The 22293-nt window shown below is 45.3% G+C and overlaps 1 protein-coding gene across 1 annotated transcript in view; it reads left to right on the forward strand.

Annotated features, from left to right (window-relative positions):
- The window catches only part of RAMP1 (receptor activity modifying protein 1), a 387176-nt gene extending 365538 nt beyond the window's left edge, over positions 1 to 21638 (forward strand). Inside the window, 1 exon segment of the mRNA XM_030209593.1 lies at positions 20870 to 21638. Coding sequence (XP_030065453.1) covers positions 20870 to 21125 — 256 coding nt within the window. The 3' untranslated portion in view covers positions 21126 to 21638.
- The last annotated feature ends 655 nt before the right edge of the window (positions 21639 to 22293 follow it).

The following is a 22293-nucleotide window of genomic DNA, read 5'->3' on the forward strand; positions in this document are numbered from 1 at the left end:
TCACCATTCCATAGTTGGTTAGATGGTGCCACAATTGTTATTTGTGTTTTGGACTCATTGAATCCTGTGTTACAAACTTGACTGAATTGTTATTGACTCCTGAGGCAGGTACTTGTTGCACCAAAACACAGGACTGCATCAAGTTTTCCTTCAGTTTGTTGTGCTTTTAGATGTCAATAAAACAGAACCCTTGTGTTGGAACTTTATTGGTCTACCCCCCTTTTTTTATGTCCATGCAAATGAGGGCAGAACAGCTGTTAAAATTTTTTTTTAATTTACCATAAAATCCTGGCTCTTTCTAGGTGTCTGGATGATTTTGTGGAGCCTGCCCATTTGTCTGGGTTTCTGGTAGGTGGTGATTATAATTAGGTCTACCACCTCCGTTTGGGCAGCGGAAGCCATGGGCTTTCTACTATCCTGAAAAGGATTGCAGGCTCCCTCTAAATACTTAATTACCCCAACCTTGTATCTGCTCATGACAGTTTTACACAGTCTGGGCAGTAGCAAATTCAGTAATTAGAAACCCAGTATTCAATAGAAATAATAAGATAGTTTATTAGCATAAGCATCTTACCCAAGGGCAGTACAGGCAATTAGGTATTCACATGGTAGAACAGCACTTCTCGACAGATGACATGTGCCTTCAAAGGTTACTGGCTTCTTCTCCCCAGGCACTGCTTAGGTAGCAGACCTTTTATACTTTTTTTGGTCCCATAGTTCCCTATGAACATTTTACTTTCCCACCTGCACTTTCGTCATAATTGGCACATACATCCAATTATGACCAAGTTTCAACTTCAGAGAGTTTGCTTATCTCTCATCCAATTAGGACCAAGTTTCAACTTTCTTATCTCGCCAAGCTTCGCTCATCCTTAAATTTAACTTTTCTGCACCTGGCCTTATCTTTGCCCAATTATTTTTTATAGTTTCTCCACATGCCTATGTCCAGCTGTACACAACCCTTACCAACTTTGTAACTCTGCCAAGCTTAATCAGACTGTCACATTTCTTCAGTGAAGTATCAGGACTGAGAGATGCTATGATTTTACAGGCCTAGTTTGCTTTAGGAAGCCTGAACCTGTTCTTCACTGCATTCAATTTGTGACAATTATTTACAGTGGGCAGGCTGGCTAGCTCAGCTGGCTGGCTCACCTGCCCCCCCCCCCCCCCAAGCCTTAGAGTGTGTTCCCCAAACCTAACTTAACATGCCCTGGTGGTTTAGTAGCCTCTTTGGGACAGAAAAGAACCCCACTCTTTCTTGCTTGCTTCCCCCCACCGCTTGAAGTCTCGGCAGCCATTTTCAAGAAGCAGTGGCAGCGAGTAGGTCAGCGGCAGCTGGCAGGAGAGATTAGGATTCTTTCTTGCCCCAAAGAGGCCACTAGACCAGCAGGGATGTTACTGTAGGTTCAAGGAGGATGAATGGAGTATGTGTGGGTGGGTGGGGAGAGGGAGGGAGGGGCTGTAAAAAGGTGGGTGGGTGTAGGTGTGATGATATTAAGGATGTAGTATGAAAATAATAGTATGCCCCCCCCCCCCCAGCTCAGGGAAATATCAAGAGTTAAGCATTAAAATGTGAAAATCAAGATAATTTGAAGACAGAGCAGGACAGATGCATTTAACCTAGTTACAGTTTGCTGACATTGCTGGGCTGACAGTTTATGCTTGCTTAAGTAATTAATGTCCTGTTCAGATACTTGGAAGTGTCACTAATAACATGCATGTTTTAGCAAGAACAGGGGAACCGAAAATAATGCACCTTTGTAGTTTGCATATTTGAACACACAGATGTATGCTGAATATATATTGCTAAAGAGTTCTTTATTCATAATATGGTGAGGATCTTTACTGGCATAGTAGAACAGCTGTCTGACCTTTGCCCTTGAACCCCTTTTAGAATGCTGATAGAAGCTGAATATAATCTAAACCAATTATCTATTGTTTGCATCTTGTGATTTATGACATAAACCTGTTGACATATAACCTATGACTTCATACTTTTTGCCAATAAAACAGAAGACCTGAGAGAGGAGAGAGAGTCTTAGGTGAGCTCACTGTAATTAAGTAGGGCCTAGTACTTCCTCTTGGAAGCTTCTGTATATACTGATTATAACCTCTTGTCTACCGTGAGTTTTCTTTCCCTTAGTTTCTTTCAGTAGGGAGAAAAGGATTGGGAGTTATTGGTTGTTTAAGTGAACTCCACATGCAGTCAGGTGCAGGGAAGAGGGCTAGAAAAAAGATTGATGAAGGGGGCATACCTGGAGGGGGAAGAGAAAAGGGGTAAATACAGCACATGGATAGATTATGATGAAGAGGAGAGGAGAGGGGGACATGCTGCTCATGGATGGGAGGGAAAGGAAAGGAGGACATGCTGCTCATAGATTTTTGCTTTTTTTGGAAATGTACATCTTTTCTAATTTTGTATTTAGCAGAGTATGGAAGAAAATGCATTTCTTTTACTTTTACCAATATTTTCACTGCTTATAGAACCTGGCTTTCTTGGGCTAAACATGACTGTGTAGAAGAGTGCAGCGCAGTGGGGCTGGGGCTAGAGTGGGCCTGGGATGGGCCAGGGGCAGGGCTGCATTTTACGTTTTGTGTCCTCTTTTAAGTCTCTTCAAATATGGTAACCCCATCAATAGCAATTGAAAAGTTTGTAGCTTCCTTCCAGTACCTAATACTAAAAGAGCTGTGTGTGTGTGTGTGTGTGTCTGTGGGAGCACATGGTCATCTCCTCGTATTCCTACTGTTATTCTCTTGTTCAGCGGCAAGCAGCAGAGGCGGGGCAAAGGCTGGCTGGGCTGCTTCACAAACTCTCTGAGCTGGCGTAGGGTTTATGGCAGTAAGGGCACCATTGTTCAGCATGCTGTTTTCTGAGCATGGGACAAGAATAGGAAAAGAGCTCATCAGCATACATTAGCATGCTACTTGCGCTATTTTTCTGCGTGCTCGTTTGTTCCTGCACTCCAGGCCTTTGAACATTCTGTGCAGGTAAATGTGGGCGCTAGTCTGGCAGTAATGGCCTCTAGGGCTCGTGTTAGCATCGGGGTTGCACCAGGATTGTTTACAGGCTAGTAACAACTGAGATTGAATGTAACTTAAGCTGTAGGTTTTGCAAATGAACACAGCTCCCTTTGCAAAGATAAGTCCTTTGAAGTGAGCTCCAACTATTGTTTTGCTAACTGGGAGCTGACTTTGAGCTAATTAAGACATGCAACTTTGAGCTGGCACTTACAAATGCAGAGCTGATTTTCCAAGAATTGATATACACATCTCAGGTGCACAAGAAGCTGGTACTGTATCAATTTTGCAACTTTTGAGCTGGGGAGCAGAGCTGTGCACATTTCAGGTAGTTAATTATACACAAGGAACTGAGTTTACAACCTTGCAGGAGCTGACAGGTAAGCAATGTATCAAATTTGTTACAGCTTCAGCTAGCTTTGGGCTATACCCCTTATAGCCAGAAGACAAATGGTTCTTTTAAAACAAATAGTTCTTCCTTAGCCTTTTACTGGATTCACTCCTGCAGAAGCATTTACATTTCTCTGTCACCACATAAATGACCATAAGCTTAACTTGTTTTAAATCTCCCTGAGGGAAATTTCATCGTCTTTTCACTATTCTCTTTCAAAGACAATGATTGGTAGGTTGTCAAACCAGTCTCTTAACACTCATCAGAAGGAGACTCAAATCTGTAGTTCCAAATGTTCTTTAAAGCAAATAAAAAGGATAATACTTACAGTGAAGATGCAGATGAACCAGGAGAAAAGTATGCAGAGAAGTATCTGTTTTCAGTCCAGCATCCTTAGAATAGAGGAGGCTGGTAATCAGCTAGTGTAGAGAGACACTGCCAATAACATAGGCAGCCGAGACCCCTCGTGCCTGCCGAGTAATTGTGATGATGCAATAACTTCAGGAGACGATGCGTTTATTATCATGGCACAACTTGGCCGCAGCTTTATTTTATTTTATACCATCAAAGTTTGCACTGGGTATACCCAAGCCAACCAAAACTTTCCGGCTTAACAGCCCACACAGTCCACCGTCATTAGCAAGACTGACCAACCATATACAGAGCTCCCTGTCGCACAGCAAGGGAGCTCAGCCGTAAGCGCAGCTGTCCCAGCTGCCTAGCTTACTCCATCAGGCTTGGGTACCCTGCCACCAGCCCGGGGTAGTAAGACTTGCCCCGGGCCACCACCCATCAGCTGCGACCAGTTGTGCCAAAATTACATTATCTAATACGGTCTGCAAATCATTATTGAACAACTCATTGCCAATTGCGGAGAGGTGCGTCCCATCTTTCCTAAAAGAACCCTTCGCACATCTCTTCCGCCCAGGCATGCGTCCTGCAAGCCACCTGTTCTCATGACCCAGGTTGCTATTTGCCTGTTCATCTTCTTTCTGGGCCTGCCCCCAAAGTCTCCATTGTCTGTGACTCAAGCCGGGGATAACGTCTGACCATATCACGAGGGTGCAGGGAAAACGCTGTAATATTACAGACAAATCACGCCTAACTGCGCAAACCAGTTCGATGCAAGACTGTGCTCCCGGGTCGATGCCTCCCAGGTGTATCCTTTTGGCGCAAGGGGGGGCTAAGTCTGCCGTTCGGTGCAGGAGGAATGGGACAAGTTGGGACCATCCCATCCCTCCAGCCCCTGTCCAGAGCATTCTAGAGCCCCAGGGGGCCAAGCCCAAATAGGTGCCTATGGCCTTGCCTCCGCTCATTGAGCGGCCCGTTTGATAAACGAGTGTCCGCTACTCCACACACTTTTTCTCCCCTGGACGAACCATGCAATATAAAATATATGTTGGTCGTCAGCTTTAGCGGGCCCCTGGGCTGTTGAAATTATCTGGGTTGTATCTCTCTTTCTGCAAGCATTTCTGCAATACCGCCGTGAATTGGAATCGGGTGAGAGGGGAGCCGTCTTGGTGTACTAGGAAAGACACGCCCCGGTGGGCCTCACCATGAGGTCGTCTGGATGTAAGTTATAGGGCATGTCTGTAGCAACTCCACTTGTGTTAGGGTGAACGCCTGCCCCTTGTCCGTCTGATCTGTCTTAGATCTATGAATTACAAGCCGGAGGGAATTGTCGGCCAGCATAACTTGACTGTGCTGGAGACCACATCCCTCCCTCGAAGTTAAGCTGCCCCACCAGGGATTACATTTCCTTAAGTATAACCTTTTCCTTACCCAAGGACTGCATTGTGAGGCTTTTGAGTTTCCTAATTTGTCTATGGGGAGTCTGGACACCCTGCCGACTGAACCCAGCTCAATTCCTAAGCATGCCAATCGTGTGCTCGGACCCTATGTTTTTTCTTGGGCCAGAGGGATACCGAATTTCTCCGCAATACTTGAAGCGGTGTAGCAGGGACTGGCAAGTATTGCTGCTCGCGGGACCAACAAATAGAAAGTCGCCCAAGTAGTGAATGATGTTCTTGCTCCCCGCAGCCTGTACTAGCGCCCAGTGTAGAAACGTGCTGAAGCGTTCGAATAGCGAGCAGGACACCCTGCAGCCCATCGGCATACACTTATCATAGTAGAATTGGCCTCCAAACTTAAAGTCCAGTATGGGAAAATTGTCTGGGTGCACAGGTAATAGCTGGAAAGCCGACTCGATGTCTGCCTTGGCCATAAGCGCCCTTGTCCTGCTCGCCTCAGCAGCTGTACCGCCATATCGAAAAAAGCATATTGCACAGACGCTGCCTAGGGGGGAAGGAAATAATTTCCTGTTACTCCCGCTGGGTAGGATAGGTTGTGGATGAGTCTATATTTTTTAGGCTCCTTCTTGGGAATAATCGCCAAATGGAGCACTATGAGTCTTATCAAAAGGCTTAGTTTGGAAGGGGCCTGCTATACTCCCTAACTTAATATCCTTGTTGATTTGCTCATGCGCAACTGGTATAGTCTCTTCAACGACAGGGAGTTTTTAGCCTCACTTGTATGCCTTGTCCCGTAGTAAAGTACTTGGAAACCGTGACTGAAGACCTTCATCTAATAGCTGGGCGTCCCTTTTTCGAGGGTATCGTGCTAACCAGGGTCACATCATATCCCAATTGACCGGCGACGGGGTTTTCTGACTCTCAGTGCTAGAGCGGATGGGTGGGTTTTTGGTTTGTGGCTTTCTTACCGCACTTACTGGCGGGATGGGGTGCTCCGCATCATGCGCAGGTGTGTTTGAATTTGCAATTTGGTATATTGCAAGGTGCTTCATTGAAGCGCCAGCATATCCTGTCCTGTGCACCCGTTGCCCTCCCTTGCTCTCCAAAACCCGCCTGTCGAAAGGGTTGCGCTTGCGTGCTATTGGTTGTCTGTCTGTTGGTCATGGTGTATAACCACAGGTAGACATCTTTTGAACCCCAGCCAAGCTAGGAATCCTCCATCCTGTCCCTGTACTCTACGTCGTATCTTAGCCACCTGTAACCCTCGTAATCCCTATAAGCCTTTATTATAGTGTACGCTTACGCTTGCCTGGGACCATACTGGGTTGGGTCTGTTTGCCCTATTACTTCGATCACCCTCAGGAGGGCTGAGAGCCAGTTCGGGATCTCGGTGTCCCTGTCGATTGTCCTACTGTGTCCTCTTTTTTTTTTAACCCTTTTCCCTCCTTCCAGAATTTGAAAAGTATCAACAAACTTTCTTCTCTTTATCTTTTTTTTTTTGTGTGTGGCTTTGTAACAGGATTCTCGGCTAGTAAATCAGGAGACAAGAGGCAACTGGTTCCAAAGGCAAGACAGCTTTTATTGCTAGCAATGTACAGCACTGAGTTCAGTCTCAGGATACTGTGTGTCAGTAATCAGCTGACACTTACATTTATACCTCCCCTGTGGGCCTGCGCATTAGGCCCCTTATACATCACAGTTGGCATGCGCAGTAAACATTTGTAGTTCTTGTAGTTCTTACAGTACATACACACGTCATAACACTGAAATGATACTGGCAAAGAAAACGAAACTTATCGCCCTGTTTTAGCACACACACACATAATCACACAATGCTTCTTTCACAGAGTTGATAAGGCTCAATGGAGCTTAAGGCTCAGAGATGCAGGGTGGGGGTGGCGACACTCCCAGACTATCTTTTATTCATGTAGCTTCTACCTGCAGGCTGATTCTGTGTGCAAGCCTTGGCTACTAAAGGTTACAAGCGGTTATCTACTGCACCTGCATTCTGTCTCAAACAGTTATTCCAGCATCTTTGGTATCTTGCAAGCAGGAGCTGATAGTTTGTAGTTAAGGCACAGTACAAGAGAATATAAAAGTTCTGTAAAAGTTCTGGTTTGGAATGTGGTATAAAGAAGCCAAAGTCCTTGATTAAATATGCACAGGTCTTGAGGTAGTCCCGTCAGTCCTGATCCGGCATCGATGCAGGCCAGATCCGGCCGCCACTCCTACAGCTTTGGGGACCATCGTCCATAGTCGAGGCAGGGCAGCTAGCTGCAGGGTACCATTGCCCTTTAAGTCTCCTGCTGCCCGTCCCTCCTCTTCCGCTGAGGAAGAGGACAATGAGGATCACGGGTCGGAGCTGCTATCACTACTCGAGCCGCTCCGATGGCTCCTCCTCTTCTTTCCTTTACTCTTCCTTTTCTTTTTCCTTACCCTGTCTTCAATATGTTTCGTATGGTCTGTTAGGGGCATCCTTTGCCTCCCTCTTTCGTCTAACATCCTTTGGTGTGAGCTCTGTCCCCCCATGATCGATGTAGCGGATAGCGGGCGCTCGTGTGCCCCAATGCCAGTAGTAATGCGCCCTGCTACCCACCCAACGTTATCCCCATTTACATTAATATTTGCATTGCGCACTGTTTCAAACCTGCTGGACGTACCTGGGTCTGTTGTCGATGTGGGATATCTCCACTCCATACTGCTCGTCATGTCTCTCGTTTCGCCCGTGCCTGTTTGCATTGTGGCATTGTGTATGGGTTCTCTTCCAATAACAGATGTTTTTGGAAGGTGTAACCGGGTTCAGGAATGCCCGGCATTGGACCATCATTGTCCCCGGGATATCCGTGGCCCACGCTACTATACCCTGAGTCATTGGTTAAGGCATTGTCCCCACAGGAAAGGACGGGGGTTTTGACCAGGGGCTAGGCGTGTCTGCTCGGTGCGCCGGTGGGAGACTCCACACAGCTGCCATCGCTTTGGTTTTCTTTTTGGGGTCTTTTGTTTGCCGCGTAAGCTGGTCATGCCATCCCATGCGCGCTGCACATTGAGCTCTCTGCATTGCCGGCTATTACTTGCTTCTGTTTGATATTGCGGGCAGTGCATCTTCCACACCGCTCTCTCATGCGCGGTCTTTGCTCTCGGGATCTGCGGTCATCATTTCCATTCTGCCCGGGGGGGGGGGGGGGGGGGGGGTTAGTAGAAACTGGAAATGGAGAAACAGGTGGAAGCTGGATAAACTAAAACAAGATAATCGTTTAGTATCATATCCTGCGGCTGGTTACCGAACTCGTTTATTCCTTTATTATATAAAAAAAAATATATATATATATATATATTTTAATCTGCAACCACCCCAGCATGTGCACAGAGCGCAGCAGGCCCCGCAGATGCATGTACGCAGCCCCCAACTGACCTCCTCGGATGGGTGTCGTGGGGGGGGGGGATGACAACACACGCCTGGGCCTTACTTATGATGCCTGTATGGTGGCTCACCCCACTCTCTCTTTTTTTTTAAATGCCAGCATAAACGGACGAGCCGCACTACCTACGCCTGAATCCCCAAACACAAAGGGGGGGGGGTCACAACATGACAAAACCCCAACATAGCAGCCATGTGGAAAGACATCTCATGCTCACATGCTCAAATAATACTCCCACCCACCTACGTTTCGCTACCGGGACAGAAGAAATAGCACAGCATGGTCTGAACAACTTGTACCAGCCGACATAGAATTGCAAGGCCGGTGCTCCAACCACTAGGCCCCTCCCCAAAAGACGTATCCCGCACACGCACACCAGGGAAAGAAGACCTGGGACTCTCTTCCTATTCCCAATCCATCCCAGACACTCACTACCCAGGTATCGAAACCCATGCGGCCCTATACATGTCTCTGCCCCCCATGCCGATCCCCAACACACGGACCTGGGCAGCCAGATTTTTTTTTGCACCACAGTCAATGGGAGGGGTAGCTCGCACTGCACCGCCGCTACTATCAGGGCAGGGGCTGGCCTACATCAAAACCCGAACACAAGCCTCCGACAGCTTGGAATTGTTATTTATTTATATTGGGGCCGGAGATAGGGAACAACCCAACAGGAAAGGAGCCCGACCACGTGTCCCTCTGGCGGCACGGCTGCGTTTTTTTTTTTTTACTTACTGTGAGTCGCAACTGATGAGAGGGGTTGCCAGATTGGGGGGCGATGCGCCTGTAGCTCGGTCTGCTCCGCCGCTGCAGCAGTTGGGGTCGGACTTCCCAGGGCCCAAGATGTGATCAGCCGACAGGGTCATGCGCCTCTGCTGCCGTCGAGGCCGGGCCCGGTGACGAATCCGGTGACAGGGCCGGGCGCCGCGGCGTGATCCGATGTGTAAGCCCAGCAGGCGCGCTTGCTGGCGCCGTCGATGCAGGCCGATGTCTGGACGCCGAGAACTATGGCGTCCTGGCTCAGCCTGGGCATTATAAACCCCCCTTGTTCTTCCCCTCCCATCCCAGCGGGGTACCAGAGGCCGGCGGGAAACCTTCTCCCTTTACTCGGCTCCTCCCCCCGCTGGGTCAATTCACGCAGGCCCGTCGGAGCACGGCGCCATGTTATGTTTGGCTCCGTGCACTGGAGGGCACTGCGCCTTGCATGAAAGGACAATGCAGCCTCATAGGCCAGAAGCAAGGCTGATTGCAGGGTTTATGGCATAACAATAGAGATTTTAAATGTATTGTACAATTTGGATTATAAACCGCTATGACATGATTAATGAAGTGTGATATAACAAATGCCTAATAAAATAATATAAATCTTTCTTTTCCCAGCACATGATGGGAGGAGGGGGTTACCCTGCAGGGATGAAGCCAGAGCAAGCGGGAAAGACATGTGAAGGTGGTAACAGGGTTCACATGCCCAGGGAGGTAACCAATGAGAGTAGAGCTACAGCTAACAGTAACAAAGAATAGTTACACGAGTGTCAGCCTGTTAATCAGTGCCAGCACCCGCATAGCTAAGCAGCCAAATTTAGAGAGTTCAAAAGCTGTCCTAAATTAGGCTGCTTAGCTATGCGGGTGCTGGCACTGAATAACAGGCTGGCACTCATGTAACCATTTTTTCTGACTAAAACCCTCCCAATCCACCACCTAGCCTCTCTAATACTCCCTCCCTCCTACACCCTTGTCTGTAAGGCCTAAAGTCCCTCCCCCGCCCTTGCCCCCCCATTCCCCCGATGTCTAGGTAGGCCCCCCCCGGGCTTACTTTTCTCCCTAGTGGTCCATCAGGGGTCATGAGGGCAGGAGCACAGCACCCTCACTGCTGTCCCCTACCCACTAGACATCAGGGGTGGGGGAGGGACAGGGCATTGCTGCTGGGGGGTAGGAGGGTATTAGTGAGGCTGGGTGGGGAATTTTGAGGGTCTTAGTCGGGTCTACATAAGCACCCATCCTGCCCATTCAGCTCCCAATATTCAGTGCTGGTGCCCAGCCATGGCCCGGTACTGAATACTGGGGGCTAATTAGCCATTGACACTAAGTGTTTAACAAAATGCTAACCATCACTGGCTGAGTATCTAAGGAAAAGTGCTTTTCTCAAACTATAATGTTTGCCGCACTCTTCTTGGTCTAAATCGCTGCCTGTAAATTTATAAATCAAAATCTCAGCTTGTGGCTCTTATCAGTCAATTTTCTACAGCACAACTCCAATTTCTACAATAAACTCATTTATCCTCTCCAAGTACATTTTCCAGACAGGCTATAATACTTCCATTATAGGATTATTTATTTATTTATTTATTTATTTATTTATTTGTTGCATTTCTATCCCACATTTTCCCACCTATTTGCAGACTCATTGTGGCTTACAATAATACATCATGACAATCGTCAATCAAGAGTAGATAAACAATTGGTTACAATTTATTTTGGTTTACCTTAGTTTATGTGTCTTTTACTTGTACAGCCCTATGCCACAACATTTATTCTAATTAGATTACCCCACCTGGGCCCACAGTTAGCATTATGTCCAACTTTCAGACAATTGTCAGGTTATTCTCTTAACTAAGCATATATTTGCAATTATACATTTGCTGGTTGCCTAATAAGGCATACGCAGTTAATTGCCTTCACCTATGCTCTAAACTCTTTCTGCCTGATTAAAACAGTTCCCAGACTGTGTGTTTCTGTGATTGCACTTTCTTTCAGTTCAAGACTCGGGTGGCGGAGCAGGTGGGGGAAGAGAGGTTGGTGGTTGTGAGGCGAGGATAGTGGAGGGCAGACTTATACGGTCTGTGCCAGAGCCGGTGATGGGCGGCGGGACTGGTGGTTGGGAGGCGGGAAATACTGCTGGGCAGACTTGTCAGGGAGAGAGGTCTGTGCCCTGAAAAAGGCAGGTACAAATCAAGGTAAGGTATACACATATGAGTTTATCTTGTTGGGCAGACTGGATGGACTATGCAGGTCTTTTTCTGCCGTCATTTACTATGTTACTCATGGGGATTACAGCTCCCAGCCTTCATATGAGCTCATGTTCTTCCAGAACTCTTCTATACTGGCACACTGCCCAGTGTCTCAGAAGAGATATGGTTCATTCTTCAACTATCAGACTGCCAATCTGCCTTAAGCCTCCTCCATTCATGGAGTCACAGAATCAAAGAATCTTGTTTCTCCCAGACATTCACTCCTTATCTATAGTAGCTTGGAGGTTGAAAGGAATATAGTGTCTTCATGCAAATGTTCAAGCAGCTTCTCTCATGCTCTAGTTTTAAGGACATCATAAACATAAGAATCTTATGCATTCAAGCGGAAGAGGGTTTTTCTATCATATACTCAGGGCCGTGCCTAGGGTCTCTGGCGCCCCCTGCAGACTATCAGTTGGCGCCCCCCCTGCAGACTATCAGTTGGCGGTGGCGGCGCCCCCCCCCCCCCCATGAAAATGATCGCTCACCACTTGCCACACTGACAGGAATTGTCAGCAATATTCTTAGAAACAAACTGCTATACATTGCAAAATAAGATAGCAGATGTAAATTCTCAAAGTGGACATATTCCAAACACTAAAATGAAAATAAAATGATTTTTTTCTACCTTTGTTGTCTGGTGACTTTCTTTTTCTGATCATGCTGGCCCAGTATCTGATTCTGCTGCTATCTGTCCTCTTAACTCCGTTTCCAGGGCTTCCTTTCCATTTATTTCTTTCCTTTCCTCCTTTCTTCTTCATTTCTGGTCCTCAGCTTGTGCCTATTTTCTTCATCCATTTGCAGTTTTTCTCCTCTCTTCCTTTTCCCTCATTTCATCTCCTTCATCTCTCTTCCCTCCCCTCTATGTCCAGCAATTTCTCCTCTCTCCCTGAGCCCTGCCCTCCCATCCATGCCTATCCATGCTCCTCTGTCCCCTGCCCCTCCATTCATCCCTATCCAGCAATTCCCCTCTCTCCCTGAGCCCTGCCCTGCAATCTATATTCATCCATGCCCATCTGTCCCCTGCCCCCTCCATTTATCCCTACCCAGCAATTCCCCTCTCTCCCTGAGCCCTGCCCTGCAATCCATATCTATCCATGCCCATCTGTCCCCTCCATTCATCCCTATCCAGCAATTCCCCTCTCTCCCTGAGCCCTGCCCTCCCAATCCATGCCCATCCATGCTCCTCTGTCCCCTGCCTCCTCCATTCATCCCTATCCAGCAATTCCCCTCTCTCCCTGAGCCCTGCCCTCCCAATCCATGCCCATCCATGCTCCTCTGTCACCTGCCCCCTCCATTCATCCCTATCCAGCAATTCCCCTCTCCCTGAGCCCTGCCCTCCCATCCATGCTCCACTGTGCCCTCCATTCATCTCTAATTCCCTATCCAGCAATTCCCCTCTCTCCCTGAGCCCTGCCCTCCCAATCCATGCCCATCCATGCTCCTCTGTCACCTGCCCCCTCCATTCATCCCTATCCAGCAATTCCCCTCTCCCTGAGCCCTGCCCTCCCATCCATGCTCCACTGTGCCCTCCATTCATCTCTAATTCCCTATCCAGCAATTCCCCTCTCTCCCTGAGCCCTGCCCCTCCCATCCATGCTCCTCTGTCACCCTCCATTAATCCCTATCCAGCAATTCCCCTCTCTCCCTTCCATGACCCCCCCCACCTCGCATCCATGCTCTTCTCTCCTCTGTCCTCCCACTCCCATCATGTCCCAGTTGGCCTGGCCCGCCCTCTTCTCCCCTCCCCCTTCGCATCCATGCTCGTCTCTCCCCTGCCCTCCCGCTCCCATTGTTCAACTACTGCCCGCCCTCTTCTTTCCCACCAACATCTCCTTTCTTGTTTTTTCTTTTTAAATTTACCTCCATGGCAGTCCAGCAGCGCAGCGTCAGTGAAGGAGGCGGCGCTCCCGACGTCTCTAGCCTTCCCTTCGCTGTGTTCCGCCTTCTTCTAGAAGGCGGAACACAGCGAAGGGAAGGCTAGAGACGTCGGGAGCGCCGCCTCCTTCACTGACGCTGCGCTGCTGGACCGCCACGGAGGTAAATTTAAAAAGAAAAAAAAAGAAAAGGGATGTTGGGGGGGGGGGGGGAGAAGAGGGCAGGCAGTAGTTGAACAATGGGAGCGGGAGGGCGAGCGAGGTGAGCATGGTGCGGCAGCGCCCCCCAGAGGGTGGCACCCCCCTGCCATGCTTACCTCGCTTACCGTGTTGGCACAGCCCTGCATATACTGGTAGGACCTTAAAGCCCTTCTCCTATCGTATACCAAATTTTTACTATCTTCTCCATATGACTATGGCTTAAAAACAAGTTCACTACAGGGGCATAGCCAGATAGCAGATTTTGGGTGGGCCTAGGCAAGAAGTGGGTGGGCACCAAATGTTCTCTCCCCCACCCCCACACCAAAAAAATATCTCAGCTGATGGGAAAATGCTTCTCTCCAGTCTCCACCTTGGTAGTCTGCAGAAAGGCATGCGCTGAAAACTGAGCAAGCGAAGGTGCCAGTATTGTGGAGAGCAGCATTTTCATTAACATGTGCTACTGTTGGATGGGCCTGAGCCCTAAGTGGGTGGGCCTAGGCCCACCTGTGGCTACGCCACTGGTTCACTAAAAACCCTCATTAATATTGGATTAATTGAATTGAAAAAGTAGCTTAATACATTACAAATGCTCAATATAGCATACCAGTGGAGGAAAAAGCCTTGACATCCTCTTCTGCAATAGACTCACGAGTCCATAAATTCACGGAGTGCTTGCTGTCATCATTGGCTCAAAAATGATGACAGCAAGCACTCCGTGAATTTATGGACTTGTGAGTCTATTGAAGAGGAGTCTGTTGAGGCTTTTTCCTCCACTGGTATGATGTATTGAGCATTTATAATGTATTAAGCTACTTTTTCAATTCAATTAATCCAATATTAGTGAGGATTTTTGGTGTACTGTGAATTGCTACATTATCGAGCTCCTAATTTTGATTAAAAACAAGTTCAGTCAGAGCTCGTCTTAGTGTGGTAACTGCTTACCACAGTCATAAGCAGGGAAAACCATTCTCTTTCCAGCTTCTAGGAATGTGTTTTCTGAAAGTCCTAGTTGAGATTGTCTCCTTTAAAACCACTTGTACTGTCCTAAGATTGCAGTGTGCTAGGAGGAAATAAGCATACGGCTTATGTTCTTATGGCATAGGATCTTAGTCATGCAGTTTGACATGTCAGCTGCATTTGACTTGGTGGATCATGAAATCCTGTTACATTTGCTAGATTTCTATGGCATAAGTGGTATGGTCTTGTGAATGGTTTATGAAATACAGGTCATTTCAGGTTAAAAAAAAGCTAATTCTCTTTCTTTCTTTTAGACATTGGAATGTGGTGTCCCACAGGGATCCCCTCTTTCTCATACCTTATTTATTTTTATGTATTTTATTTATTTATAATGACATTTGTATCCCACATTATCCCAAACAGAGTTCAGGTTCAATGTGACTTACAATCCAGACAATTTAGTACATTCATATTATAGTTATAAATCTTCTGATAAATTATTACTACGATTATTATTATTATTTGTTACATTTGTATCCCACATTTTCCCACCTATTTGCAGGCTCAATGTGGCTTACATAGTACCGTAACGGCATTTGACAGTTCCGGTAAGAACAAATACAAGGTGATATTGTGGTAGAATAAGGTTCCTGCATGGTAGATGCATTAGGGGAACTTAGAGAGGAAGAGGAAAGTTTGGAAATGTCCATTACTGTTTTTGGTTTTGTTATGTCGCAGGTAACCCAGTTTTTATGTTGGGTCAATGGGGTAGGCCTTTCTGAACAGGTTTGTTTTTAGTACTTTTCTGAAATTTAGGTGGTCGAACGTGGTTTTTACTGCTTCTGGCAGTGCATTCCATAGTTGTGTGCTGAAGTAGGAAAAGCTGGATGCGTAAGTTGATTTGTATTTGAGTCCGTTGCTGCTTGGGTAGTGGAGATTTAGGTATGATCGTGCTGATCTTGTAGTGTTTCTGGTTGGCAGGTCTATGAGGTCTGTCATGTAACCTGGGGCTTCACCGTAAATAATTTTATGAACTATTGTGCATATTTTGAATGTGATACGTTCTCTGATTGTGAGCCAGTGCAGTTTTTCTCGGAGGGGTACGGTGCTTTCAAAACGCGTTTTTCCCAATATAAGCCTGGCTGCTGTGTTTTGGGCGGTCTGAAGTTTCTTTATGATTTGTTCTTTGCATCCCGCATAAATTCCATTGCAATAGTCTGCATGGCTTAGTACCATTGATTGTATCAGGTTGCAATATATTTCCCTCGGGAAGAATGGTTTCATGCATTTGAATTTCCACATTGAGTGAAACATTTTCTTTATGGTGGATTTCACTTGGTTCTCTAGTGAGAGGTTTCGGTCGATTGTTACTCCAAGAATTTTCAGGCTGTCTGAGATAGGGAGGGTGTAACCTGGGATGTTGATGTTTGTGGGTTTGTTTGTTTGTGTGTATTGTATTGGGATGAGATGATGAGACAATATGTTTTTTTCTGTGTTAAGTTTTAGTTGGAATGCATTAGCCCATGAGTCCATGATGTTTAAGCTGAGCTTGATTTCATTGGTGATTTCTGCCAGATCGGGTTTGTAGGGGATGTATATTGTGATGTCATCAGCGTAGATAAATGGGTTAAGGCCTTGGTTGGATAAGGCCTTGGCTAGTGGGGTCATCATGAGGTTGAAAAGGATCGGTGATAATGGTGATCCTTGTGGTACTCCGCAGTCTGGGTTCCAAGGTGATGATATGTTTGTGCTTGATTTCACTTGATATGTTCTGGTGGTTAGGAAACCCTTGATCCATTTGAGAGTGTTTCCACCGATTCCGAAGTAATCTAGGAGTCTTAGGAGTATATTATGGTTGACCATGTCGAACGCACTGGACATGTCAAATTGGAGGAGGAGAATTCTTTTACCTATTGTTATTTCCTGCTTGAATTTAGTTAGGAGGGTAAGTAGTACTGTTTCGGTGCTGTGTAGGGGGCGAAATCCTGATTGTGAATCGTGTAGTATAGTGAATTTGTTTATGTAGTCATTAAGTTGTTTGGTTACCAAGCCTTCCATTAGTTTGACTACCAATGGGATAGATGCTACTGGGCAGTAGTTGGTGATGTCATTTGTTTTTTTCTTGTTGTCTTTTGGTATCGGGGTGAGTGGGATGTTGGCTTTTTCTTTGGGGAAGATGCCTTGTTGCAGCATGAAGTTTAAGTGGGATGTGAGATCTGTTATGAAGCAGTGGGGGGCAGATTTTATTAGGTAGCTGGGGCAGGTATCCAATTGACAGTGGCTTTTGGAGTACCTATTAATCGTCTGGGTGACTGTATCGGCGGTGAGGAGGGTGAAATTTGACTGGATTCGTTCCACTGGGTATTCACCAGGGGTTGGGTCTAGACCATTGATGTTCATGTTGTCTTGAGGTAGAGTTCTGCGTAGGTTTGTAATTTTTTAGTTGAAGTATTTAGCAAGGTTGTCTACAGATGGGATGTCAGTATTGGTTGTGGTGACCGGCGTTGTGTCTAGTAGTTTGTTCACGAGATGGAATAGTTTCTTTGTGTTTTTGTAATCCGGCCCAATTTTAGTTTTGTAGTATGACCTTTTGGTCTGTCTTATTGCGTATTTGTATTTCCTTTGTATTTGTTTCCATGCGTTGAGTGTGTGTTCATCTTTTATTTTGTTTCCATGCACGTTCCAGTTTCCTGGACTTTGTTTTTAATTTTTTAAATTCTTCATTGAACCACGGTATCGCGTTGTTTCTGCGTGAAGTTCTTGTACGTAAGGGTGCTATTTCGTCTAATATGTGTCTACATCTTTTGTCCCATTCTGAGAGGTAGTATATGGAGTCTGTTTGTGCTGTCCAATCATTGTTGTATATCTGTTGCCAGAATGTATCCGAGTCTATTTTTCCTCTCATGGTGTGGGTTGTATGTTCTCGTATGATGAGGGAACCCCTTTTCCGCCATTTTAAAGATAGGTATAGTTTGTAATGGTCGGACCAAGGCGTTTCTGCCATTTAGTTTCTGTTATTATTAGGTTCTGGTCAGTGGACAGTTTGTGTGAGATGAGGTCGAGTGTATGCCCCTTCGCATGGGTTGTTTGCATGTGTGGCCATGTGAGGTCACATAAATGAAGGAAGTCTTTGCATTCTCGTGTGTTGGTAGAGCTTGGGTCTTCCATTATCTTGTTGCAGGAACTTTGTGAAAAGAAAAGTTTGTAATCATTTCTGAAAGCCATTGTAATCATGTACAGATCTAACGGCCCTTGGAAGAAGATTCCACCAATTAGTACATTGATAGGAGAAGTCAGCAGAGAGGACTGTCTTGTAAAAAATCTTTTTACAATTAGGATGATGGAGAATTAGGAATTCTCTGGATCCAGGGATGGAATTACGCATAGGGAAGTCAATCAAAGGGTGCATATAGTAGCAACATTCCATACTAACAATCCCAAGGCAAGCAGTGGCTTCCCCTATGTCTATCTATGGACTTTTCCTCTAGGAACTTGTGTAAACCTTTTTTAAACCTAGATACACTAACTGTTGAGTGAAAAATATTTCATCCTATTTGTTTTAAAAGTATTTCCATGTAACTTAATTGAGTGTCCCCTAGTCTTTGTATTTTTTGAAAGAGTAAAAAATAAAATCACTTTTACCCGTTCTACACCATTCAGGATTTTGTAAACCTCAGTCATATCCCCCCTCTCAGCCATCTGTTTTCCAAGCTGAAGAGACTTATCCCACTGTTTACTAAGCTGCGCTATCGGTTGCTGCCAACACAGCCCATTCAAAACATGGCTTAGTAAACAGGGAGGTTAATCTTTGTTCATATGAGAGGAGTTCCATCCCCTTTATCATTAATTAAATGCTGCTGTTGAACACACACTTTTTTTTTAATTTGACATAATACCACCTAATGCAGAAGGATAGATGGTACCCGTATAGCACACATTTAACCTCTTCTTATTCCCTTTTACATCCATATGATCTAGTTTAAAAGCAGTTCCATCTAATCAGTGGTGTTCCTGGCCTGGATGGCACCTGGGGCGGAGCGCCGATGCGCCCCCCCCCCCCCCGGGTGCAGCGTGCCCCCCCCCGCTAAATGACACCTTCCTCCCCCCTCCAGCGAAATGACACGCCCCCCCCCCCGGGTGCACGCCGCTGGGGAGGGTGCTGCAGCGCGCGCCTGCTCTGAGTTTGCTAAACTTCGCTTCGCTGCAGCTCCCTCTGCCCCGGAACAGGAAGTAACCTGTTCCAGGGTGAGGGAGCTGCAGCGAATGAGTGATGAAGTTTAGTGAACTTGGAGCAGGCGCGCGCCGCGGCACCCCCCAGCGGTGTGCACCCGGGGCGGACTGCCCCCACTGCCCCCCCCCCCCTTGGTACACCACTGCATCTAATTTTTTAACTTCAATACATTTTACATGAGCTGTAAAATAGTTTTGCAGCAATCTAATTTTTAAATGTATTTATTATTGACATTTTACTCCCATTTCACTTGAACTATTGATCTGATCCGCATTTCTATCTAATGGGTAATTTTTAATTCCTACATCTCTCAAGGCAAACATAAATAAATTGAGAAAACAAAGCAAACAATGGGACACTTTTACTAAAAGATGTTAACTATAACACGTTTATCATGTAAACAAAGGCCACAAAACACTTTAACGTGTATTATGGCAATTTGCCAGTTTGTGTGTGCTAATCGCATGTTATTTATTTTAAGAATACTTTTGGGAGGGGGCATGTCATGGGCAGGAAATAGTCATGGAGTCGTTATCAAGCTAACACATTCACTTCAGCGTTCACTAATGGGATTACACAGACTTAACACAGGAGCACTTCTTCCTAAATAGGAGGCAGTAAGTGCTCCTGCATTAAGTCCCATGTGCTAATAGAAAAACTAGTGATGGCCCCCAGCAAAAAAAACATTAAAAAAGCCCTAAATACTATCAAGTTAAATATGAGCTTAACATAAGGGAAACACCTGCATTAAAATGCGTTAAGCCCAGATTTTAATGCATTTTAATAAAAGAGCCCCATGAAAGCATGAATGCTAAAATTATTGAAGTAATTCTGTAAGGGGCCATTTTAGTAAGCAGTAGTAAGCCCACCGTGGGGTTACCACATGCCATTCTGGAGCTACTGCCGGCCCAACGTGGGTGCCGGTGGTAGTTCAACCCCAAGCATGTGGCATTTCCACATTCAAAAAATCTTACCGCATTGTCATGTCTTTTTTTGGCTTTTTGTACCCACTGTGATAAAAAGGGTCTCTGCGTGTGGCAAAAACAGCCCCCGCTGCTAGCACAGGGCCCTTTTCCCACAGCTTAGTAAAAGGGCCCCTAAATAAGGTGCTAACATTTATGTTCTGAGTATGGGTGTACATACAGATGTAAATGCCAAAATTCTGCCAAAGTAATATTCTATAATATGTGCATATCTTACATAGTTCCTATTTTACAGATAGGCATACACAAGGGTGGAGTTTGGGCAGGGTGCAAAATTAGTATGAGTCCTGTTCATTCTCTGCCCTGACTCCATTCATGTGTATCTCTGGAATTTAGGTGTGAATACTTATACCAGCTCTATGGCTAGCATAAATACTTGCCCCTAAAATTATGGGCGCATATTTTACCTGTTATGCTAGTATTCTGTAAAGGAAAGTAGGCATTTACTTTTCTTTATAGAATAAGTGCCATATAGGTGCACTGTTATAAAATTGAGCCCTATGGGCCAGATTCTATACATGGTGCTTTAAAAAATCCATGCGTAAAACATTTCTGCTTAAGCATATTCGATAAGATTTAGGCGTGGTATATAGAATATGCTTAGTTGATATCCCAGCATCAAAAACTACGCGCCTCCATTTGCACCAACGAAAATGTGGCATAAATCCCTGCACGTACATTTACGCGCACTGGGCTATATTCTATAACTATGTACATAAATTTAGGAACACCCACAAAATGCCCATTTCCACGCCTATGACCACACCCATTTTGAACTGCACACCTTATAATTTAGGCGCAGCTTATTACTGAATATGCTTAGCGAGTTATGTGCGTAAATTCTAATTATTGCCAATTAGTGATTATTATTGCTTGTTAGGTGCTGTTATCAATGCTGATTACCTTAAGCCAATTAAGCTACGCACGTTATGGAATACTCGTAGATTTAAACGCAGAATGCTAGGCACGCTAAAGAATCCCGGGGGTACATGTCTGTTTATTCTAACATTTTCTTTTTGTTTATTTGCAGCTCATATGGTGAACTAACCAACTGCACCTTACTGATTGCTAATAAATTGGATTGTTATTGGCCAAACCAGGTGGTGGATGATTTTTTTGTAGCTATTCATAAGCATTACTTTATAAACTGTTCCCTTACTGGTCGTTCTCTTAGGGATCCTCCATATGACATCCTGTGCCCCTTCATTGTGATCCCTATCTTGGTAACCTTCTTCATGGCAGCCGTGGTGGTGTGGAGAAGCAAACGGAACGAAGGGATTATATAAATGCCACCAGATTTGGTTTGAATAGAGTGTAAATATCCAGGCCTTCCAAGTCTAAACCTAAGCTTTTGCTGAAGAACTCAGTGCTAGAAGAACCAGCCAGCTCTGACAAGCCACATGTTTGCTGTAATCTATAAGTTTGCAAAATTCTGGTCACATATTGATGGATAAATTCGAAAGAAGATAATAATATAGACACCTGACAAAGAAATTAAAACTTAATTCCAGAAACATAGAAGAAAAAGAAACAGGTTGAAGACAAGACAAATTTTCTGGCTGCGAAAGTGATGGATTTCTCTTGTTTGCACACGATGAGGTCTTTGAAAAATTGCACACATATGAAAATGCATATATCCACAATCCACACATTTAATTAGTTTATATCTGTATTTAATTGTGTGATAGAATCTTGAGAATCATTTATTCTGTATTTCTTTGCAATATGTCATATTGTGAGATGACCTGGAAGAAAATTTACATTTAAGAGCAATAAATTGAAAGTAACTCATTACTGCATTAATGCGAACTGTGGTACTAACTGGATGTTGTAGGCCCAGGTTAAGCAGATTTTGTGACAAACTAAAGGCAAATGCCTTAAGTGACATGGCAAAGTTAAAGTTAAAACATAGGAAGGGCAATTTTCAAAGGCATTTTAATGCATAAAATGCTGGTTCAAAGCAAGAACAAATGCATGTGAAGAAATGCATCACAGTTTCCACAGCCAACTGATTTTCAAAAGGAACCCTTACAGGGCTTCCCTTTGAAAATGGGCTTGCAAACTCATGGGATATCATGAAATTGCTTTTCCAATGTCAACCTGCTCTGCTGCTGCTGCCTTCTTCTGTGTGGTGAAAATTCAGGAATGCAATTAAGAACAGAGAGATATTTACAGCCCAGCGGAATTCGGTGATTGCTAAAAAGATCAACATGTAAATTTATAACTGCATGAGTTAATGAAAAAATACATATGTACATTATGCTATGCAGACTTTGCTGGGTTTTCAAAACAAAAGTATGAGCACACTTTCATTTTGAATATTACCCCAGGAAAACAATGCATAGACATTTATACCTGCATTTGGTGCACATAGTTTTTCAGTGAAAATTCACACATGTACGTTTGACTTTTACTTCAATCCAACCTTTGGGAATGCCTCCATTCAGTCCAGGT

This window comes from Microcaecilia unicolor, chromosome 7 (genome assembly GCF_901765095.1).
Source record: "Microcaecilia unicolor chromosome 7, aMicUni1.1, whole genome shotgun sequence".
Lineage (NCBI taxonomy): Eukaryota > Metazoa > Chordata > Amphibia > Gymnophiona > Siphonopidae > Microcaecilia > Microcaecilia unicolor.